General features: G+C 43.1%; 1 protein-coding gene across 4 annotated transcripts in view; it reads left to right on the forward strand.

Annotated features, from left to right (window-relative positions):
• Nucleotides 1–23,165, forward strand: part of SIPA1L3 (signal induced proliferation associated 1 like 3) — a 363,749-nt gene extending 340,584 nt beyond the window's left edge. For all 4 annotated transcript variants that reach the window (XM_082263616.1, XM_082263619.1, XM_082263618.1 and 1 more), the window contains 3 exons: nucleotides 2,663–2,783; nucleotides 4,613–4,694; nucleotides 21,766–23,165. In XM_082263616.1, the coding sequence (XP_082119742.1) occupies nucleotides 2,663–2,783; nucleotides 4,613–4,694; nucleotides 21,766–21,915 (353 nt within the window). In that variant the 3' untranslated portion in view covers nucleotides 21,916–23,165. The remainder of the gene's footprint in view (nucleotides 1–2,662; nucleotides 2,784–4,612; nucleotides 4,695–21,765) is intronic.
• Nucleotides 23,166–24,511: the final 1,346 nt, after the last annotated feature.

Consider the following 24,511-nt stretch of genomic DNA (forward strand, 5'->3'; position numbering starts at 1 on the left):
CAGACACATACACTTCATACAGTAGTGCAGAATATCAGCCAATCAGATTTCAGTTTATTGTAGAAAGACACAAAGGTATTGAATTGGTTATTGTGGGTAGCTGCCCTGTGCGGTGCTTTATGAAATAGTCAATTTTGGTTCCTCATTGTAGTGTAAAGTTATAATGACATAGCCACACATAGCGACAATCAAGAAACGAAATCTCATTCTGCAACCTACACATGGACATTAGCCCCCTCAATACTTAACTGAACCTCTTCTCGATCCAGTGATGTGCACAAGAACCTCGGCTGCCCGGGACTCTCCCTTCTGATTGGGAGCTCCATTGGCTCCCATTGCGGTCAATCAAAGTCAGTGAGCCAATGAGGAGAGCGAGGGGATGAGGCTGAGCCACAGCTCTGTGTCTAAATGGACATACAGAGCAGTGACTTGGCTTGGGTGCCCCCATAGAATGCTGCTTGCTGTGGGGGCACTCGGCAGGAGGGAGGGGGCAGGAGCTCCTCCGAGGGACCCGGGCTACTTTGTGCAAAACCACTTCACAGAGCAGGTAAGTATGATATGCATGTTTTTTAAACAAAAAACCCAAGACTTTAATATCAATATTAATTTATAACTGGAAGATTTACCTCATCTGTACTTCCCATCAAGAGTTCCTCCCACTGCAGTATGGGAAAAAGAATGGGATATTTTAAAGTGGTTGTAAAGGTGAAAGGTTTCTTTTTTACCTTGATGCTTCTCTCTTAGTAGCTCCCCCTGCCCCTTAATAGCATATCTTCTCCCCACTCTTACAGGCTTGACTGAGAGCAGCAGGAGCCAATGGTTCAGTCAAATGGTGTCCGTCTATAGCTGTGTGCGGGGAGGGGAGGTGGGGCCTAGCCGGGCTTTGTGTCTGAATAGATGCAAACAGCCCGACTTGGGTTCAAGCACGCATGAGTGAAGCTGCTTCTTATGGGAGCACTTAGCAGGGGCAGAGTAGGAGCCAAGAGCGCCGGTGGGGGACCTGAGAAGAGGATCGGGGCCGCCCTGGGCAAAACCCTTGCACAGAGCAAGTAAGTATAACATGTTTATTATTTTCTTGAAAAAAATAGTAAAACATTCAAAGCATTACAAACACTTTTTTTTTTTTTTTTTTATTAAAAGGTTTTACAAAAACACATAAAAAACTACATAAAAAGGAAAATACAGTACTATGGACAGCAGCGTAACCATCCTGAGCACTTCTAACATACAACTCTCTTTAAAGCGAATGAAGAGAAGGTTGAAAAGCAGGCTCTGCATAACCAAAACATGTCTATTGAGCTATGCTGATTAACCCGGTACTATGCAGTGTGCTGTCTTTCAAAAATCTCCATAATATGCAGCAAAAAAGATCATAGTAAATATTAAGTTGTATGTTTATTACCACAACAATAATAATGTCACCGTCCCTACACAAACTATCATTGTACCTGCTGACAATTGTATCCACTCCTATCGTCCTGTATACCATCAGGGATGAGTCAAAAGCCTTTACAATCACTTTAAAGTATTACTTAACCTAGGAGCCTGCATTCACTATATCTGGTCTCCCACAGTACACAGAACACAAAAATGCAATTATTTTTGTAAATATAAACGGCTAAATACCTTTTCTCATCAGCAGTCCCGTGACTTCTATCAGTGTCTGGTTAATGGCTGTAGGAGGGGTTTTCATTCTCCCCTGACTGTCCTATGGGGATGCAGGACCCCTGGCCCTCTGTCTGGACAGTGCTGATTGACCCTGTGCTGATCACATGCACTCTCCCATGAAAAAAAAAATAAAAATACACGGAGCATGTGCAGCTTGTCCCCTAGCTTCTGTACTATTAGGAGATATATTGGGGACTCTGGAAGAAGGGGAGGATCAGAGGCGATAGGATCAAATGGCCTTTTTTACTCAATGCAGAGGAGATTAACGCTTTGCTGCATATACAGACTGATTTTACTGTTGTGGGTTTAGTAACACTTTAAAAGTGGTTCTAAAGCCAGAAGATTTTTTTTTTTTTTTTTTTTTATCTTAATGCATTCTATGCATTAAGATAAAAAAAAAAACACTTGTGTGCAGCTTCCCCCTCAGCCCCCCTAATACTTACCTAAGCCCCATCTCGATCTAGGTATGTTGCACAAGAGACTCGGCTGTCCAGGACTCTCCCTCCTGAATGGCTGAGACACACAGCAGGTGCCACTGTCAATCAAAGTCAGTGAGCCAATGAGGAGATAGAGAGGGCAGGGCAGAGCCACTGCTCAGTGTCTGAATGGAGACACACAAACGGCTCAGGTCACGTGCCCCATGGCAAGCTGCTTGCTGTGGAGGCACTTGGCAGAAGGGAGGGGCCAGGAGCGCCGGTGAGGGACCCGAGAAGAGGAGGATCTGGGCTGCTCTGTGCAAAACCACTTCAAGTATGACATGTTTGTGATTTTGTAAACAAAAAAAAAGACTTTAATATCACTTTAAGTGGTTGTAACACAGAACGCCTAAGACGGTTCATAAATTAGTTTCATGGCTGCTATGGATGACTGTATATTTTATATTTACTCTTTTGAGAACAAGTTATCTTATTGGTAGGTGTGAGACAAAGATAATGTTAACAAAACGTGTGTTTTCTGTGACCGTATCCAATTATTGCTTTGTTTTCCTTTGCAGTGCAGAGAGCTGCCTCGCTGTTCTCCCTGAACGAAGTTGCCCTGAGCCCAGTACAAAGCGGAGGCACTGCACACCTCAGCCTGGAGAGGCAGCACACACCGCGCAGCACTCCCACTTCCAGGTATACAGCAGCTGAGTTTGTGTTTAGTGAGACAGCATTGCTGGAGCATGAAAGGCCCATATTTTCAAACATTCCTCTGACTTGAAATTCCTTGACCAAAATCCATAATAAATGTTTTACCAGTTGAGACAAGGCATGTGGTGATTTGGCAATAGAGGGACATGTGAAACCTAATGATCAAAGGAAGCTGAGATTTTCCAGCATCAATCTGTGATTGTTAGGCCCCTGTCACACGGGCACACCGCCCCGGCGGAGTCCGCTCTGCTCAGCGGGGGATCGATCCGCCAATCCCCACTGAGCAGGCGGATGACAGCTCTGTCTCCGCTCTGTGTGCAGAGACGGAGCTGTCAGATCCCCGCTGTCCTCGATGGGGGAATCGGACAGGTGGTCCGTTCTCATCCGATCACATCCGATCCTCCAGACGGATGGAAAATAGGGTTTCCATCCGTCCGGATTTCAAGGACAGGATCGGAATCGAACAGCAGCGGGTGTCAGTGGAGATGTCTCCGCTGACACCCGCTGCCCCATAGGGATGCATGGAGCATCCGATCAGGGCTGCCTGAAAACCTTGACAGATGGAATTGATCGCACGTGTTAAAGGGGCCTTAAAGTGTAATTTCCTTCCTTAAAAAAGGGTTAGATTTTATTTCCCTGCATGTGTGTTGGTATGTCATTGTCAGCCAGCTTACAAAAGCCAAGGTGGGTCCGGCAACTACACAATGACAGGCAAAGCTGTCATTTTGCACCATTAGTTGCTTAGTAACAGACATAGCATTCACAATTGTCCTGTTCACTTTAACACATCAGGTAATTGTCGAACCTGCTATGGCTTTACTTTACATATTTTTTTAAAAGCAACTCTGTCTTAAAAAATCAATACATATTGCAGAAAAACAAAATCCCAGCAAAAGAACACTGGGGTAGATTTACTAAAACTAGTGCACTCAGAATCTGGTGCAGCTGTGCATGGTAGCCAATCAGCTTCTAACCTCGGCTTGTTCAGTTAAGCTTTGGCAATAAAACCTGTAAGCTGATTGGTTTCTATGCAGAAGTGAGCCTGATTTTGCACTCTCCAGCTTTAGTAAATAGACCCCACTGTTAATACTTACCTGTCCCAATGCCACAGTTGTGAAAACAACGGGAAAAGCTAAGCCTGAGACATCTTAAAGTAGAACTATAGGCAAAACTTTTTTTTACAATTTTGGATAAAGCCCCCAATTGTTTTTTTTTTCACCATCTGTGGCCCATTGTGGAGATTTCACTTCATGCCCCATAGCCAAACAGGAAGTGGGAAAAAATCCCTTCAATTTAAGGGAATTCCTTGGGGACCCCCAGGTCGCCAGAACTAGTGTCCCCACTGGAATATTTCCCCTCTATTACTTTTTTGGGGACAACCCAATATTTGTGATTTTCTTTTACTTTCACTTTTAATGATAATTGTAAACAGGACAAATAGGGTGAAGACCACAATAAAAACTGACATGTGTTCTAATCCCTCTCCACTTTATCCAAAGCTAAAAGAAAAAAGTTTTTCCTTTTTAGTTATACTTTAAGAAAAGCTTAGCGACACAGTGACAATCATACAAAGCTAATTTTCTGGGTTTAAAACGTTTCTGACAATCGCTGAAATAAACATTCTGTTTCTGCATATTTTTGTTTGTCATACAATTTCACAAAATTTGTGAAACTGATTTTTAAAAACATTTGGTCATCTTATCCAATATTCGTGAAAATACATATCACCATCCGATGCCCTTTCCTGTTTACTTCTTTGTACATACATTTACATATTTTATTTTTTTTGTAATGCTATATTTATGTGTCTCCAGTGATGAATTGCCTCCAGACCTCACTGGGAAGGTTATGCAATTGGAAGTAATGCTGAAACAACTTCACACCGACCTGCAGAAGGTAAGGATTGAGCTTTCTTCTGTTCAGTTGTATGCTGCGTAGTCCTGAGAAACAATAAAACAAATGTTCTACTAGTTCAGACAAGGCCTGTGGTGACCTGGTCGTAGGGTAGAGGTTGTGTTAACCGTATTAAAAAAGAAAACTTTTTCCAACATATTGGCAAATCTGTTATTGTTGCAGGACCTTTTCATTTCTCCATAAAAGAGAGTAAACCGGTTTCACTGCACACCTATTGCAACATCATTCTCAGAAAGCTTTACAAAGCCAAAGCAATAAACACTTTAGATATCTGCAGCTATAACATTTATTTGGGGACTTAAACCTCTTTGGATAATACCATAATTATTGACCATAATAGAGCAAATGTTGTAGGCTTATCAGATTTTCCCCTATAGCATTGCCCATACACTTATTGGACTGGTTTCATGCAGAACATCACACATTCTTGGTAGTCTTAGAGAGGAACATTTCTTCTTTTCCTCTTTAACAACATTGCCATGTCTGGAACCAGCTCATACACCTCCAGCCAGCACTCTTCTTTCTATCTTCTCCCTTACCCAAATAATGGGATGGTCAAAAGTCTGCACTCTCCACTAGACCTGGACCTTTTTCTTCCATCTTTAAAAATAAAAAAAATTATTCTCATGACCTATAGATATCCAGACGCAAGATATTTTGATTCCACCCCAACACACCCACCATATAGATCTCAGTAATAACTGCCAACTTAATGCAAGAGATTAACACCAAGCAAGTCAATTATCAAACTTTCTCAGGTCCCTGAAATCTAAAGCTTCCTTCCGCTGCCCCCTTACACAGTTCAAGCAGCTCTGCATTGCTAAAGGAGGGGATGCTCCTTTAAACATTGTCTGCTCTTGTGAGCTATGGCCTGCAATGCGAGTTCCATAAATAGCAGGACCCTCTGATTTATAAACTGTATTGTAATTGTGCTGTTTGCCCTTATGTTGTAAAGCGCTGCATAAACTGTTAGTGCTATATAGATCCTGTATAATAATAAAAATAATAGAAGAATGGAGGGACAAGGGTGATACTTCTCAAAGGAGAGGAGTGGTCCAAGGTGTTCTCACAATCTCTCCAGATTGAATCATTTGCAGAAAAGCTATGAAATACTCTCACTGGTATAGATAACCTGTTACTCTACAGCCCCTGTTTCCCTCCTTCTCTGATATTTTACAAAAATGTTTAGAATCAAAAGGAGCTCACCTCCATATATGGTGGAGCTGTGATAGGTTACAGCACAAGATGCAGTATGCAACCATTGCTGGACCACCTTAAAGTGGAACTTTACCCATAACAACTTGATATAAATGTATGTTCTTTAGCAAGGAACATGCATCCAACAATAATATTATATGACAAAAATTAGTGTATGCTGTAAATTGCCTCCAGCATTGCACCTGTTTCTGTTTGCTGGAGGCTGCCATTTTGCTGAAGCCTAGAGCCCCTTAGCAGCAGTAAATCTTTAGGCTGTCAGCAGATTGGCCTCTAGTGGCTCAGATTTTTGGCACAATTCCAAAAATGGAGAGCAACTGAGCATGGGCAAGGTGAGACTGTATTACTGGATTTTAAACAGTATAGCCACTTATTTCTATAGCTATACCTACAAAATAGGCCAGCCTGAAGTGATCTGGCAGGGCTTATTTTTCGGATCTCTGATTTCTAAAATTCCACTTTTAGCTGCACTATTGTTCATGCTCCCAGGATCCATGAATCTCAACAAATCTGGCATGCTTAGACATTGCCTTCCCTGCAGCTCAAGCCACAACATCTAGGTATTTCAATTTTAAAATAGAGTATAGACTATATATATATTCTGATACCTCATCCAAAAATATACCCACAAAATAGAATTTATAGAACCTTGCAGACTTTACTGGTACCATAGAAGGACAGTGAGGCAGTGTATTAAAAAATATTTTATTACAAAAGACAAAAAAATATATTTTTACTACACCTCTGGGTGGATGGTGCTATGTAGTTGCTGAGGCTCATAAGACTTCTTACTGTGGGTTGGCACTACATATGAGGATATACCTGTGCATGGGATGTGACATACCCCAAGTGTTGATGGCTGCTATGTTGACAATACTTCTTTCAAGGGATTGAACACCTGATATTTGGTTGTGCTTATCCATATATTTCAAGGATATTTCACTTGGTTATTACCATCATCCTACAGTTTTGCGGTTCTGTGTCGCGCATCACATGATATCCCCGTGTCACATGATATATGCTGGGCTATATTGATGAACAATGCTCTCTTTGCAAACTATGATACTTGAGGTCCTGAGGAAGCCGTAATTGTGAAACGCGTCAATCTCTTGAAACTGTAGCAAAGGAATATTGGAGAAATCTCACATTTATGACCTGTATTATCCAAATAAGCACCAATTTGTAGGGTTTTATGAAATATATTTTTTAGTCTTTTGTAATAAAATTGTATTTTTTAATACATGGTCTCACTGTCCTCCTCTGGTACCAGTAAAGTCCGCAAGGTTCTGTAAATTCTGTTTTGTAAATATCTAGGTATTGGAAGTCCACAGACACCCTTTTTGTTGACCTGGACCTCCATAATGAAAAACATTATGCACATAGAAAATCTGATGGTAAACAACAATTTCTGCACATATCCCTATTTACGGACATGGTCAGGCTGGACCATACACTGCTCCAAAAAAGTATTTATACCCCTTGAAAGTTTCCACATTTTGTCATGTTACAACCAAAATCGCAAATGTATTTTATTGGGATATTATGTGATAGACCAACACAAAGTGGCACATAATTGTGAAGTGGAAGGAAAATGATAAATGGTTTTAAAAATATTTTACAAATATCTTAAAAGTGTGGCGAGTCAATACTTTGTAGAACCACCTTTTAGCTGCAATTACAGCTGCAAATCTTTTTGGGGATGTCTCTACCAGCTTAGTACATCAAGAGAGTGAACTTTTTGCCCGTTCATCTTTGCAAAATAGTTTAAGATCTGTCAGATTGGATAGAGAGCGTCTGTGAACAGCAATTTTCAAGTCTTGCCACAGATTCTCAATTCTCAATCTAAACCATTCCATTGTAGCTCTGGCTGTATGTTTAGGGTCGTTGTTCTGCTGGAAGGTAAATTTCGGCCCCAGTCTCAAGTCTTTTGCAGACTCTTAACAGGTTTTCCTCTAAGATTGCCCTGTATTTTGCTCCATCCATCTTCCCATCAACTCTGACCAGCTTTCCTGTCCCTGCTGAAGAAAAGCATCCCCACAACATGATGCTGGGGTGTTCAGGGTGATGTGCAGTGTTAGTTTTCCGCCACACATAGCCTTTGGTTTTTAGGCCAAAAAGTTCAATTTTGGTCTCATCTGACCAGAGCACCTTCTTCCACATGTTTGCTGTGTCCCCCACATGGCTACTCGCAAACTGCAAACAGGACTTCTTATGGCTTTCTTTCAACAACGGCTTTCTTCTTGCCACTCTTCCATAAAGTCCAGATTTGTGGAGTGCACGACTAATAGTTGTCCTGTGGACACATTCTCCCACCTGAGCCATTGATCTCTGCAGCTCCTCCAGAGTTACCATGGGCCTCTTGGCTGCTTCTCTGATGAATGCTCTCCTTGCCCGGCCTGTCAGTTTAGGTGGACTGCCATGTCTTGGTAGGTTTGCAGTTGTGCCATACTCTTTCCATTTTCGGATGATGAACAGTGCTCCATGAGATGTTTAAAGCTTGGGATATTTTTTTTATAACTTAATCCTGCTTTAAACTTCTCCACAACTTTATCCCTGACCTGTCTGGTGTGTGCCTTCTCCTTCATGATGCTGTTTGTTCACTAAAAGTTCTCTAACAAACCCCTGAGGTCTTCACAAAACAGCTGTATTTACCGTATACTGAGATTAAATTACACACAGGTGCAGTCTATTTACTAATTAGGTGACTTCTGATGGCAATTGGTTCCACTAGAGTTTAGTTTGGGGTATCAGAGTAAAGGGGGCTGAATATATAAATGCACGCCACACTTTTCACATTTATTTGTAAAAAAAATTTGAAAATCATTTATCATTTTCCTTCCACTTCACAATTGTGCCACTTTGTGTTGGTCTATCACATAAAATCCCAATAAAATACTTTTATTTGGAAAAATTTCAAGGGTTATGAATACTTCCCCAAGGCAGTGTATACTGTACCACAGAAGCATTCAAATCTCGAATGAACACCTAAGATCGGAAGAATACATCTAGAATCAACCTTAAGGCTCCGTTCACACTGGTGTGATTTCAGATGTGACTTGAGTCCCACAGAAATGCATGACAATGGAAATCCCATTGTTTTCAATGGTAACTGTTCAGATCAATGCAACTGTGCATAATGCACATTTGAAAAAGGTTCCTGTACTTCTTTGGTGCGATTCCAGCACGATTTTGACCTCCTAGAATATGCAGACCACATCTAGGTTGCGCTACATAATCGCACTGAAAATCAGATTGCTGTAGTCTGAGCATAGGCTAGCCTAAAAATACCGTCTGTCTGTTGTTACCTATCCCACCTCTTCCTTCTGATGTAGGCCACCTTTTACACGCTTTACTCTTAATTGGGCCTCTCTCGCTTCTTACCTTATTCATTCAATACAATTACCTGTTGTTCTTCTAAGTAATAGTCAGTGCCCTCTTTGTCACTAATCTCTCTTTTCCCTTTATCTTCCTTCCTTCATTATCACAACTCCGACCTCATCCCCATCCCTGCCTTCTGCTTTATATAGGAACTATATCCTCCTGATTAACTACTTAAGGACTTCCCCCACATACATTTACTGCGGCAGGGTGGCCCTTAAGCGCAAAATCACGTACCTATCCGTGATTTCTGTTGTTGGCTTTGGGGCACGCACACCGCCAGACCCACGCTCCCGCTGTGATTGCTGCCGGGACCCACCGATCCTTTATAGGAGAGACAGAACGATGGTCTGCCTATGTAAACAAGGCAGACTGCTGCTCTGTCACAGAGGGAGAAAAAGATCTTGTGTTCCTGCTAATCAGGAACACGGATGTCTTTTCCTCCAGTCGGTCCATCCCCCACAGAGTAAGAAAGCACACCCAGGGAACACAGTTAACCCTTTGATTGCCCCTGATGTTAACCCCCTTCCGTGCCAGTGTCATTTATACAGCGACAGTGCATTTTCTTTTTTTTTAGCACTGGTCCCCAAAAAGTGTCACTTAGTGTCATATTTGTCCGCCGTAATGTCGCAGTCCCGCTAAAAATCGCTGATCGCAGCCATTACTAGTAAAAACGACTAAAAAGTCTATAAATCTATCCCTTAGTTTGTAGATGCTATAACTTTTGCGCTAACCAATCAATATGCGCTTTTTTTGTATGTGGATTTTTTTCACCAAAAATATATAGCAGAATACAAATTGACCTAAATTAATGAAGAATTTTTGTTTTTTTACGTTTTTTTTTTTTTATTTTTGGATGTGTTTTATAGCAGAAAGTAAAACCTATTGATTTTTTTTTTTTTTTTTTTTATAATTGTCAGCGTTTTTTGTTTCTAGTTCACAAAATAAAAGCCACAAAAGAAAGCTCTATTTCTGGGGGGGAAAAAAGGACATAAATTTTATTTAACGCAGTGCTATATTGCAAAAAATGGCCTGGTCATTAAGGGGTTAAACCTTCCGGGGCTGAAGTGAGTAAATATCTGAGCATATGTTACGTTGAATGGATCCCAGGACACAGTTCTCCTGGCTTAATTGTTTGTTCTACTGGTGTCCAATGCAGCTTCTAGTTTTGTAAACCTGTGAAAGTTAAATCTTATTAAACACTTGTTTACACAAAAAAAGCCGAGGCAGGTTCTGCAATCTCACAGTGATAGGCAGAGCTGTCATTTCACACCATTAGTTGCTTAGTAACAGACCTGGCAGTCACGATTGTCCTGCACATTTTATTAACAAATCCAGTAGTTGTTGAACCTACTTATGTTGAAAGAAATGTGCTTTGCGTATTTCTTAAAGCGACTGTTGAAAAAAATAGGAGAAATGAAAATTGCTCAGAACACTAATCCTTACCTGTCCCAATGTCTGTGCTTTGGATCTGCCAGAGTCTTTAGCATCCAACTCTTCCTGTTGTGTCGGATACCTGGCTTCCCACTGCAAGCTCTGATTTCACCGATCGGCCATTTTGCTGCAGTTTCTGGCAGCAGCTGAATCTCCGCAAAAGAGCAAAGATCAGAGACACAGGCCTTGAGACAGGTCATCAAGTAGAATGCAATGACTCTTCAAAAATAAAATACACTCCTATTCACAATTCCTCGTAAAACGTACAATGAGCCATGCAAACGCAGCTCAGTTCACATTCCAGCACACTGCCTGTGTACCTGGATGACTGCACTTCTGTGCATGCATGGGAGCGATGTCATCTCGCACTCGCTCATCAAGATGGCCAAAGACCGGAACCTGGAAGAATTTGGGGAGAAGATGTCGGGGCCAGCGATGGCGTCGACTATTGGAACCAAGGTTAGTATTTTTACCTTCAGTTCCACTTTAAGTGGGATAATAGGAATCACAATACAGCTGTGTGCATGGACTTAAAATACAATTGTAATAAGCTTTTAAATATATCTAAAGACAAAACTTTTGTTTCATTTCGGAAAGCATAAGGGAGGGATAAAGCCTTTTTTTTTTTTCCCCTCTGTGTCTCACAAGTGTGATTTCTCTTTTGTTTATCGATGGACACAGCACTCCATAAATCATAACTACTGGGTTATGTTACCTCCTCAAGGAGTAGGAATGGCAGAACAAAAAAACACCTGGCAACAACCATGGGCCATCCTCAGCTGCTATATAACCTCCCTCTGTGCCCTAGGTAATCAGTTCTAATCTGTCTACTAAGGAGTAAGGACCTAGGCTCCCTGTTGGGATCTCTTGGTCCTAGCAATTTTTTTCTCCTTCCTTGCATTGCTTTTTTGTTTTTTTCCCTTCCAATCCCCTGCCGGGCTGGGCAACGGGCAGACCGCAGCTATGGGCTAGGTCAGCCGTGACATAGCCTCATGGAGGCTGGCCCACGAGTTAAATGTCTCGCAAGGCTGGTCTGAATCGCAGAGATCCCTTAGCCCACAGCTCCCCTACTTCAGTGGCAATGAGTTCTGTCTGGAGCGCACCATGGAAGGTTAAGTACAGTCCCCCCTCTCCCCTTTGGGCAGTTTTGGGGTGGACTCGGGTACTCTCCTGGGATAGTCAGACCTACCTGCAGATTCCCTCCTCCCATCCTAAAATCCCCCGGTTAAGTGGGCTTCCCCCCCTGCGGACTGGTGGATGTCCCAGGGAAGGTGTCGCAGCGTAGTTATGTTGTTCCTGCCTGGTGGTGTACAGTACCTTTAGTGGGGGGGGGTCTCCTTGCAGAGGACACAGCAGTTTGGAAGGCACAGAGGTATTTCTGGCAGCATGCTTTTGGCAGCCGGCGGCCATGTTTGTGTAGCCCAGTGACGTCATGGTGGCCATTTTCCCTTAGTTAGGCGAGGCGCTGAAGAAGGCCGGAACCTCGTGGAGAGGCCGGAGCTCCTCTTCTTCCTCTTCCTCCTCAGTCTCCTCTTCCTGTCCCGAGAAGCAGATGGTGTCCATGGGTTGCTGGGTCCGAATTTTTGGCGCTCCTCCGGTTGGTAGGGAGAGTCCTTAGGGGTCCTTGTAATCCTCTCTCTCTGCTGGTAGGTACCCTGAGCTTTGGGGGGATCCTTTAGTGGTGCCAAAAGATTGTTTCTCTGTTGCTCATTGACAGACGTAGTCCTCTTTGATTAATATCAACTCGGGTTATACTGCCCTCTACAGGAGTAGGACTAGACAGGAAAGAAAACGTTCTGGCCACACCCTAGGGGCAGTACCAGAGGGTATATCCTCTCACTTCCTGCTACAGCAAATCAGTTTTTTTCTGTCTAGTTAGGAGTAAGGACCTAGATTCCTTGCTAGGATCTTCGGTCCTGGCAGGATTTTTTTTTAGAAATACTTTTTTTAGACAGCATTTTTTCTCCAGTGTTCCTGTGAGATCTTCAAGCAAGTACGCTGAAACTGGGCGACGGGCTGGATGTTGAGATCCAGTGGTCACCCCAGTTCAGCCTACGAGCGCGTGCAGGCCATAGCTCCGCGCTGGGTCGGCCGCGACATAGTCCCACTGGACGGGGACTGACCCTGCGAGTTAAACGTCTCGCCTGGACGCCAATGACCAACAGAGTCACGGCGTCCGTATTGGTCGACAGCCCCCCCACCCCGGTGGAGAGGGGTTCTGTCAGGAGTTGGCGCCCGCCTGGTTCCGGTATGGTGAGTAGAATGTTCCCCCTCTCCCCCTGTCGGGTTTGTTGGTGGACGCGGGCCCCTCTCTGGGATGGTCGGACACTCAGTTTCTGGGTCTCCTCTCTATCCTATAACAGGTCACAGATCCCCCAATTTGAGTGTGATTTTTGTGAATAGAAACCAGGAGGCTAGGTTTGGGAGCTGACTATCTAAAGTCACTATATGACTGTAAGGGTGACTGAAGTCAGTGGCAGACTACTAAAAAGCATTACTATTGAGTTATAGAGGTATCCTACCTGTCATAGTGTGTACACAGGCCGATGCCTATGCCTGAGTTACTGCAGCCACAGATCGCCATCCCTCCAAAAAGCCAGTCACTTCCACAGGCCGCACAGCCTCCCGCAGGCCGAGGGCACCTCCCGCAGGCCGAGGCACTTCCGCAGGCCGCACAGGCCGAATGCACACATCCCGCAGGCCGCTGCTAACTTGCAAGCTGCCGCTATCCTACACAGGCCGCCGCCATTTTCCTGCAGATCGCACGAGGCCACCATATTGGCGTAGCCTCGTGTCTCCAGCATGGGGGCGGCCATGTTTGAGGTGACCAAACACCTCTTGGAGTAATTGGGAGGCGCCGGAAGGCGTGTAAAGGGGCGGAGCCGCCTCCTTGGCCCAGGGAAAGCAAGCCAAAGACTTTCTGTCTGTAACAGACAGTGCTGGAAGCAGGTTGATAAGAAACTTCTGTGCATCAGGTGAGCCTTGGGGTCTCTCTCTCTCTTTCTGAGGGGTCCAAGCAGGTAGACTGAGGGGCGCTACTGCGCTGGGGGACTAAGTTAAAAAAAAAAAAAAAAAAGATGTTTTTTTCTTGCAATTAATTTTTTTGTGTTTGCTGGCAAGTGTCTTGTTACATGAACCCTGCCACACATTTATCCCCACCTGATCCCCTCAGGGTGGCCGCAGGACCCTCCAGTACCCCACTTGTGATGATGCATTATCAGCAGTTTTGGAGTCTTTGGTATCCCGGGTGGAGGTAGCCTGTCAGGGACGGGGGTCAAGAAGAGCGACCCCCGCCTACCCCTATGTCATCTGATACCTCAGATACGGATTCTGAGCTGGTCATTGCAGTCCCTTTTCTGGGGTTGTTGTCTCAGGTACGGTCTCCTCAGACAGTAAGGAGGACGCTTCTGCCTCCGCCATAGCACATGAAGCGTTGGTGGAAGCACTAGTTGTGTCTGTCCGGGAAACCTTAAATCTTGAGGTTACACCGGCAGAGGTAGCTGAGACTCATATTCCTTTTTTGGTACTAGCAAGCCTACCAAAATGGTGAAGGGTTTCCCTTGCCCAAATATTGTCGTCCGTAAATGAGCCCTGCTATTTCCAAACGCATGGCTAGGCGCTATCATTTTGAGGAATCCCTCATTACAAAGATGGACGGTACCACCAATAGTGGACTCACCGATTTCCAGACTAAATAAAGCCACTTTTATCCTGTTGGATTGACAGAATGGGCCCCACCCATCTCTAGGGTGGGGGGACGTCTTCACCGGTTTCCGGATCCAGGGCTTTCCAGAATCCCGGATAAAGGGGTTCGCAAGGTCATATGGTCGGGATACAAGATCGAGTTTCGATCACTTCCACCGGTGCGATTCTTCCCTTCCAATAGTCGACATCCCCGGGTCGCTTAAAAGCTTTGCGGGGGACAGCTTGATACAACAAGCAGTGGTAGTTCCCATTCCTTGGAGAAGTTCTAGTCGAACTTGTTCACAATGCCCAGGAAAAAGGGCTAGGTGCGTCCAATTCTGGTCTTGGAAGAGATGGAGTCCATCCATACAGTGGTGGCCTCCCTGCATCAGGGGGATTTCCTGGCGTCCATAGACATTTAGGATGCCTATCCTTATATCCCCATCTTCGCAGGACATCAGCATTTTCGTTGCTTTTCCCAAAGATCATCCCTGGTTCCCACCAGGAGACTGAACTATCTGGGCCTAATTTTGGCTAATCCTTGGCAAGAGTGTTTCTCCATGCGGAGAAACTCCAGAAGATTCAGTCAATGATTCGGATGTTGCTGTCCGTCAACTGGCTGGGATTGATGGTCGCCTCCTTAGAGGCAGTACCGTTTGCCCAGTCTCATACCCGAATTCTCCAAAGAGGAGATTCTTCTCATATGGAATCGGAATCCCGATTCCCTGGACAATCGGATCCGATTGAGTGAGCGGACCAGGGAGGCTCTGGTCTGGTGGCTTCGTTCTCCGATGCTCAGCCAGGGGAAGTCATTTCTTCTGATAAATTCCAGGTTACCGATAAATGTGTTGGAACTGAGAGCGATCAGACTTTGTCTGATTTACTGGACCGAGCAGCTCCAGGGCAGCCCGGTTCGGATCCAATCGGACTATGCCACGGTCATGACTTAGGTCGATCACCAAGGGGCACCAAGAGTGCCCTGGCAGCCATAGAAGTGGCCAACATTCTTATTGGTGGAACAGTTGTTCCAGTTCTCTCCGCGATATTTATCATGGGGGTGGACAGGCAGATTATTTCAGCCGTCAGATTCTGGATCAAGAGGAATAGTCTCTTCAGCCAGAGGTATTTCCCCAGCTGTCCCTTTATTGGGGCACCCCGGATATGGATCTGTTGGTAGGTTGGCTCAACAGGGCTCGCACCCGCGATCCTCTAGCGGACGCAGCAGACGCGCTGAACGGCCTGTAAAGGCAGTATCAGCTACTATATGTCTTCCCCCCTCTCAAATTGCTGCTGAGATTTCTCCGCAGGATAGAGGTGGAGGGAACTCCAGTTATCCTGGAAATTCCGAGCTGGCCTCGTCAAGCCGGGTACGCCGACTTGGACAGGCTAGTTGCGAACGCTCCTTGGAGACTTCCTCTCAGAGAGGATCTGCGGTCTCAAGGACCGATCTTCCATCGTGCTTTACAGTCGCTGGTTTTAATGGCCTGGCTATTGAGACCCAGGTACTGAAGGACAGAGGGTTGTCAGCTTCATTTATTCCTACTCTAATTAAAGCAAGGAAAGCGACTTCCAGCAAAGTCTATTATCGCACATGGAAGACTTATATCGGGAGGTGTGAATCTTTGGAATTTCCCCCATGTACCTATTCGGTGACCCGAATCTTGGCTTTTCTGCAAAAGGGGGTTGAGCAGAAACTATCCTTGAGCACGATCAAGGGTCAGGTTTCAGCATTATATTAAAAAAGAATAGCGCGCAAATGCAAAAGAAATTACTACCAAATCTGAAGAGAGTCCATAAATAAAAATGGGGGTTTGGTCCCACCATATGGCCATATCGTGCTCAAGCCCACTACTGCATCAAAGTACCCCATTATCAGTGGGTCCTACACTATCCATGAAAAAGCGATGAATCCAGCCCTTCTAACCCTTGGAGATAACACTCCTTGCTGGGGAAGATGTGCAAGATTGAGCACGATATGGCCATATGGTGGGACCAAACCCCCATTTTTATTTATGGACTCTCTTCAGATTTGGTAGTAATTTCTTTTGCATTTGCGCGCTATTCTTTTTTAATATACATGTCTTTTGGTTCATAGCTGCAGCAGCTTTGTAAATACATGGGTATGCTCCCCCAAATTTTTTGCCTGTTTATTATGTATTCGGTCTGACCAGACTATCGAGGTTGAGCAGCCCTCCCCACCCCCCACACACACCTGTACTCAATCAGTGTCCACCATCAAGTGGATATAGGAGGAGTCCCCTGTAGTGCATTTGCACATCTTTCCCAGCAAGGAGTGTTATCTCCAAGGGTTAGAAGGGCTGGATTCATCTCTTTTTCATGGATAGTGTAGGACCCACTGATAATGGGGTACTTTGACGCAGTAGTGGGCTTGAGCACACGATATGGCCATATGGTGGGACCAAACCCCCATTTTTATTTATGGACTCTCTTCAGATTTGGTAGTAATTTCTTTTGCATTTGCGCGCTATTCTTTTTTAATATACATGTCTTTTGGTTCATAGCTGCAGCAGCTTTGGAAATACATGGGTATGCTCCCCCAAATTTTTTGCCTGTTTATTAGGTTTCAGCATTAGCAATCTTCTTTCAGAAGCCTTGGGCTACTCATTCCTTGGTGTCCAGGGGGTGCGGCACTTGGCTCCGCCAGTGCGCGCGCCCTTACCGCCCTGGGATCTTAATTTGGTGTTTGTCGGTTCTTCAGAAACCTCCCTTTGAAAATATCAGGGAGATTCCCTTGCTTACATTATCCCAGAAGGTGGCCTTCTTGGTGGCTATCACTTCTGCATGCAGGGTGTCAGAACTGGCTGCATTATCATGCCATTCCCCATATCTAGTGGTTCATAGGGATAAGGTGGTAGTTCATCCGAAGCCATCCATTCTTCCTAAGGTGGTTTCAGATTTTCATCTGAATGAAGGTATTGTGCTACCTTCCTTGTGTCCTCAGCCCAATCATCCTCAGGAATATGCGTTGCATTCCTTGGATGTGGTTCGGGCAATCAGGGTATACCTGAAGACTACGGAATCGTTCCGTAAGACGGATTCACTTTTTGTGATCACGGATGGCCCCAGAAAGGGGTTGCCTGCATCTGCCGCGACTATCTCCAAATGGATTAGACAGACGGTGGTACAGGCTTATTCTATTAAGGGTCGGAATCCTCCGTTCCCTGTTAAGGCGCACTCCACTCGAGCGCTCAGTACTTCCTGGGCCTACCGCCATCAGGCGTCAGTGGTCCAGGTATGTAAGGCGGCTACTTGGTCGTCGGTTCATAACTTTACAAAATTTTATAAAGTTGATGTGATGGCATCGGCGGATGCCTCATTTGGCCGCAAGGTTTTGCAGGCCGCAATTTGAGGAGACCGGTGGTCTACCTCGAGGGTTTTTTTCCGTTGGAATTTCAGTTGAGTCTCATCGTGTGATTAATGAGCCTTTAAAACTTCTAGTTGGCACCGGTTGGGCCTTCTAGATTGGATTTTGATTTCCATTTTCCCACCCCTCATTTGTGGCACTGCTTTGGGACGTCCCGAGTTGATATTAATCAAGGAGGACTACGTCTGTCAATGAGCGACAGAGAAAAATGGATTTTTGTAAAATCTTACCGTAAAATCCTTTTCTCTTAAGCTCATTGACAGACGTAGTACCCGCCCCTCTGTTTTTGAGTTGGGTTGGGTTAAATTCTCTAAACACTGCTTTGTGACATAACTGATTTGCTGTAGCAGGAAGTGAGAGGATATACCCTCTGGGACTGCCCCTAGGGTGTGGCCAGAACGTTTTCTTTCCTGTCTAGTCCTACTGCTGTAGAGGGCAGTATAACCCGAGTTGATATTAATCAAGGAGGACTACGTCTGTCAATGAGCTTAAGAGAAAAGGATTTTACGGTAAGATTTTACAAAAATCCATTTTTACTCTGACTTTCATTCCCAGTAACATAGATGATCAGGGCAACATACAGCAATAAAAACCTGACAGGTATTCTGTTACCTCAGCACCTTATCCAAAAAATGTCCTTAGTTATACTGCGACACTAACAATAAAAACCATGAATGGCAGCATTTATGTCATATAGCTTATAGGTGTGCATAACCTGTAAGCATATGTACACGGTGTCAGCCATATTTTATCATTCCATATACTTCCTGGTATGTTGTGCAGAAGTATAACTTCTTCACTGTCCCTTTTGAATGAACGTATCCCTGGGTTATTAGTCAGATTCCCTGATATACAAATGACCAGTAGATGGAGCAGTTACAGATCTGTATGCAATATAGATTAATCAAAATATAGAACAGAAAGTAACAATGCTCACCTGTACAAAAGTGAAAATATATCGGCGCATACACCTCCACTAAAGACAAAAGCAGCTGACACTCAAAGTTAATCTAAATAACCACAAAAAAAACAATGATAGGAATTGATTAGCGCTGCACTAATTTCCGAACAATGCTCACCTGTAGGTAAAATGAATATCTCCTAAACCTGCATGGTTTAGGAGATATTCACCCTGCATGCAGCCGCTGACAGCAGCGGCGCATGCGCTCTGAAGGTCCGGTGGACCTTCAGAGCTCCTTGCCGGAAAGTGAACTCCCGCGCGCATGCGCTTGGAAGAGACGTCAAGGGAACATGACAGCTCCCTGTCTGGGCGACCATGTGGGGGCTTTGTTCTAAGGTAAGTATTTCATAATGTGCTAGTATGCGATGCATACTAGCACATTATGCCATTGTCTTGCAGTTTTTTTTTTTTTTACTCAGGGATACTACCGCTTTAAAGTAGAAATTCAGCCAAAACCTATCTAACGCTAAATCTACTCTCAGCCACATTCTAAACCTAATCTATCTAGCCCTGTAAAGAAAATATCGCTATACTTGCCTTTTCTGAAGCCAATCCGGTATCCAGCGGCAGCAGCTGTGTACAGAGAGAACCGACAATGGCTGGGAAGTGATGTCACCCATAGACTTACCATGGGGCTTCCATTGTCAGCTGCATGTTACACACTGAAGCCACCGCTGACAGCTCAGCATGGGACTGGACCGGAGCAGCTGCAGAACAGGCAAGTATAGCAATTTCTTCTTTACAGGGCTCGATAGATTAGGCTTTGAATGTGGCTGCGAGTAGGTTTAGCGTTGGATAGGTTTTGGATGAACTTCCACTTCAAAGGTAACCTCCAGTCAGACCTTTTTTAGAAGTACATGCAGGGCTTACGTAGAGTGCTTGTGTACATTGGGCCACCCATCCACTGTGTGGAATCCCATGGTTGGCTGTAGTCTGTAGTCTAATCCTAAAACTGTGATTTACAGCCCCAACTTCCTGTAGTTTATGTACCAACCCCATTGATTATTCAGGAGTAGTTTTTTGGACTTGACATGGCCAGCTCAGGATATTGAATACCATGAACTGACCAGGGCCCTGTATGAGGTCATGTTCAACCTAGAACAGAGAACTCCAAACTACGACCCTCCAGCTGTTGCAGGACTACACGTCCCATGAGGCATTTTAAAACTCTCTCATTTACAGACATGACTAGGCATGATGGGAATTGTAGTTCCTGAACTACTGGAGGGCCATAGTTTGGAGACCCCTGATCTAGAAGGAGAATGTATAGAATTTAAAATCAAAGTGTTACAAAAATATTGTATTCTAATAACTGTGTGTAATATACTATTTATATTTATTTATTTAAATTTAATGAAATATTAGAGCGGAACTAAACCCATCAATGTAATAGTTTCCCAGAACAGTGCCATTCTACATGCTGTGAATGAGCACTATCACAGTTGCTTATGTTGTCAACCAAAATGTCAAGCCATTGATTGACTGGTGTCATAACTGATCACATGTGCAGCACCATGGCAACTGCAGATCAGACCGAGGCTAGGAGGGCAGCTTTAAAGGAAAGGGGGGGGGGGGGTTTAGTTCTGCTTTAAGTCCTGTTTCATATTTCACATTCTTCGATTGATATTCCCCTATACTTACCTGAAGTACTGAACTGTCCAGCAAAGGACACCGTGACCAGGATTGGAGTAAACTATAACACAGCCAGGGGTGCTTACAACCGTCACAATCTATGCACATGGTTTTCATTTTCTTTAACCATCTGACCTCTGGAAGATTTACCCCCTCTTCATGACCAGGCCATTTTTTGCTATACGGCACTGCATTACTTTAGCTGACAATTGTGCGGTCATGCAATGCTGTACCCAAATGAGATTGATGTCATGTTCTTCTCACAAATAGAGCTTTCTTTTGGTGGTGCGTTTTTTATTTTTTGCGCTATAAATAAAAAAGACCGACAGTTTTGGAAAAGAAAAAAAAAACAAACAATATTTTTTACTTTCTGCTATAAAACATATCCAATAAAACATTTTAAATCAAATTTCTTCATAAGTTTAGGCCAATATGTATTCTGCTATATATTTTGGGGGGAAAAATCCCCAAAAGCGTATATTGATTTATTTACTTGAACGTTATAGCATCTACATCCTATGGGATATATTTATTCAATTTTTACTTCATTTTTTTTATACTTGTAATGGGGGTGATCAGCGACTTATTGTGGTGGACAATCGGACACAGACACTTTGTGGGAACCAGTGACTCTAATACAGTGATCAGTGCTAAAAATATGCACTGTTGCTGTACTAATGACACTGGCTGGGAAGGAGTTAAACATCTAGGGCGATAATAGGGTTAACTGTGTACCTAGCCAGTGTTTGTGTTGACTATATGTGCTGCTTTTGCATGGATTCAAGTCCCTTTGCAGGAAGACAGATTCCATCCCCCCCCCCCCCCCCTCGTCAAAACGGCGATCTGCCTTGTTGACATAGGCAGGTCCCAGTTATGTGTGATTTACCAATGATTGGTGGGTGCCAGAGGACATTAATGTCCCGGCACCCGCAGATTGGCTTCTGCTGGAGGTGGCCCACGCATGCCCCCTGCAGGCGGAAGTGCAGGATCGCATATGCGTGTGTGTGTGTGGATAGATATATATATATCTATCTCTATGTGTGTGTGTGTGTTCCTGTGCAGAGCTGCTGCCCTGTAGCAGTAAAGATGCTATAGGGCGGTAAGCCCAAACCCCCCTGGCAGCTTTATAGTCCTCGCCGTAGTTACACCTGCTGACAGCTTGCTCTGGAGAATAATAAAAAAATAAAGCCTGCTTAAAAAAATATTGAAAAGACTATTCACTGCACTTAATATTAGCTGTATACCAGCACTGTGGTGAAAAGTGCTCTGTTTACATGAAGCACTTTGTGACCGTTTTTGCTTTAATCTGAATGTTATATTTCATCTTTCATTCTCCCCATTCTCCTTCACATGTATGTCTGTAGGAGAAGCTGGACAAAGAGGCTCTGCAGATGGAGGTGGCCAATCTCCGAGAGAATAATCAACGGCTTCAGATAGAATCACACTCAGCCAGTGAACAGCTAAAGAAATTTGCCAAAATAATTTCTGGCACGGTGGAGAAAAAGGATCATTAGCTCCCCTCTTCTTTATTGAGGTGACTGAACCTGCCACGGGGCTGACACAATGGTACATATTGGGCATTGCACTCTCCAGCAGGGGGGCGGCCTTTCCCTTGACATGTCCTGCAGTGGGACTTCATTTTTATCATGGATGCAAGATTTCACACTTGTCACTTTGTATCAACAACACATTTCTTTATGTACAGAAACATTTTTTTCTTGCTTTGTAGATTTGTACAAATTACAACCCTGACAAGGGCGATTATATAAGAAAAAAAATTGTATTTTTGCCTCATTGTCTTCACGAAAAAAAAAAAAAAAAACACCTTGCATCAGGGAATATGCAAAACAGACTCCCGGCAAGGGCAATGCAAACCCCTGTACCGCAAACCTCCTGGAAAATAATGTTATATATGAATATATATATTTAATGCTGTATAGGAAAATGTTATACGCAAGGGGTAAAAAGGTGTCTGAATGAACAGTTACGTTTCATACAAATTTATTTTATTATGACCCCAGTCTAACTGGATGCGAGAGATTTCCATGTATATTTTGTTAATATGACATGTATATAGTATTCCATCTGTTTTGTTATTGGGGAAAGAACTGACCTTACCTGCATCTTTGTCGATTTGCTAGAAATATCTTAAAATATGTGCAAATACAAACTGCAAGTTTACATTGAAATTCCTTCTCAGCATTGTACATTTCTGTGTATCGTCAAAGTAAAGATATTATTTATACTTGAATTTTGGAATTTGCATTTGCCGTTGGCTTATCTGTTGGTGAGAATAAGGCAAGCATTAAAGTATTTTTTAATATATAAAACAGTACAATACAAAAATGTTAACTGAAAAGGAAACATTTTCCCCTTTCCGGTTCCCTCAGCTGTGAGTGCTCATTCACATTAATGCTTAAAATATATAATTCCTTCTTCACCAGCCACTGTCCTCCAATCAGGTCTCACTGGGACTGTTTGACAGGCAGAAGCAGCCATTTTAAATATAAACTGTCCGAATCAGCCATTCTGAAAAACAAAGCGTGAAGTAGCCATTTTATGAGTCTTACCGTCTGCACATCTGGAGAAGATGGACGACGTTTGTTACTGGACCTCAGCTCGCACCAGGCTGTACACCGTTACTGCTGTGCAAGATGCATGATGGCTTGGAGCTTGTTAAAGAACTTAACTTATTTTCTAAATGAGGGCTGCCAGAAACAGATACTGTATACTGTTATATTTGTATAAATGGTTCTACACTTTCTCTGGTGTCTCCTGTGTTTTCTTTTTGTCACATCACAATATATTATTGGTGGAATGATTGGTTTAGAGGATATAATACACAATTATTGGTTGGATTGATTCGGTTAGTGGATTTAATACACAATATGTTATTGGGTGGAATTGTTGGGTTAGTGGATATAATACACAATATATTATTGGGTGGATTAATTGGGTTAGTGTATTTAATACACAATATATTATTGGGTGGAATGGTTGGATTATTGTATATAATACACAATATATTATTGGGTGGAATGGTTGGATTAGTGGATATAATACACAATATATTATTGGGTGGAATGGTTGGATTAGTAGTTATAATACATAATATATTATTGAGTGGAATGGTTGGATTAGTGGATAAAATACACAATATATTATTGAGTGGAATGGTTGGATTAGTGGATATAATATATTATTTTATGGGAATGGTTGGGTTAGTGCATATAATTCACAGTATATTATTGGGTGGAATGGCTGGGTTAGTGGATATAATACACAATATATTATTAGGTGGAATAGTTGGATTAGTGGATATAATACACAATATATTATTGAGTGGAATGGTTGGATTAGTGGATATAATATATTATTTTATGGAATGGTTGGATTAGTGGACATAATTCACAGTATATTATTGGGTGGAATGGCTGGGTTAGTGGATATAATACACAATATATTATTGGGTGGAATGGCTTGGTTAGTGGATAAAATACACAATATATTATTGGGTGGAATGGTTGGATTAGTAGTTATAATACATAATATATTATTGAGTGGAATGGTTGGATTAGTGGATATAATATATTATTTTATGGGAATGGTTGGGTTAGTGCATATAATTCACAGTATATTATTGGGTGGAATGGCTGGGTTAGTGGATATAATACACAATATATTATTAGGTGGAATGGTTGGATTAATGGATATAATACACAATATATTATTGAGTGGAATGGTTGGATTAGTGGATATAATATATTATTTTATGGAATGGTTGGATTAGTGGATATAATTCACAGTATATTATTGGGTGGAATGGCTGGGTTAGTGGATATAATACACAATATATTATTGGGTGGAATGGTTGGATTAGTGGATATAATACACAATATATTATTGAGTGGAATGGTTGGATTAGTGGATATAATATATTATTTTATGGAATGGTTGGATTAGTGGATATAATTCACAGTATATTATTGGGTGGAATGGCTGGGTTAGTGGATATAATACACAATATATTATTGGGTGGAATGGTTGGATTAGTGGATATAATACACAATATATTATTGGGTGGAATGGCTGGGTTAGTGGATATAATAC

Source organism: Pelophylax lessonae (genome assembly GCF_965119305.1).
Source record: "Pelophylax lessonae genome assembly, chromosome: 7".
Lineage (NCBI taxonomy): Eukaryota > Metazoa > Chordata > Amphibia > Anura > Ranidae > Pelophylax > Pelophylax lessonae.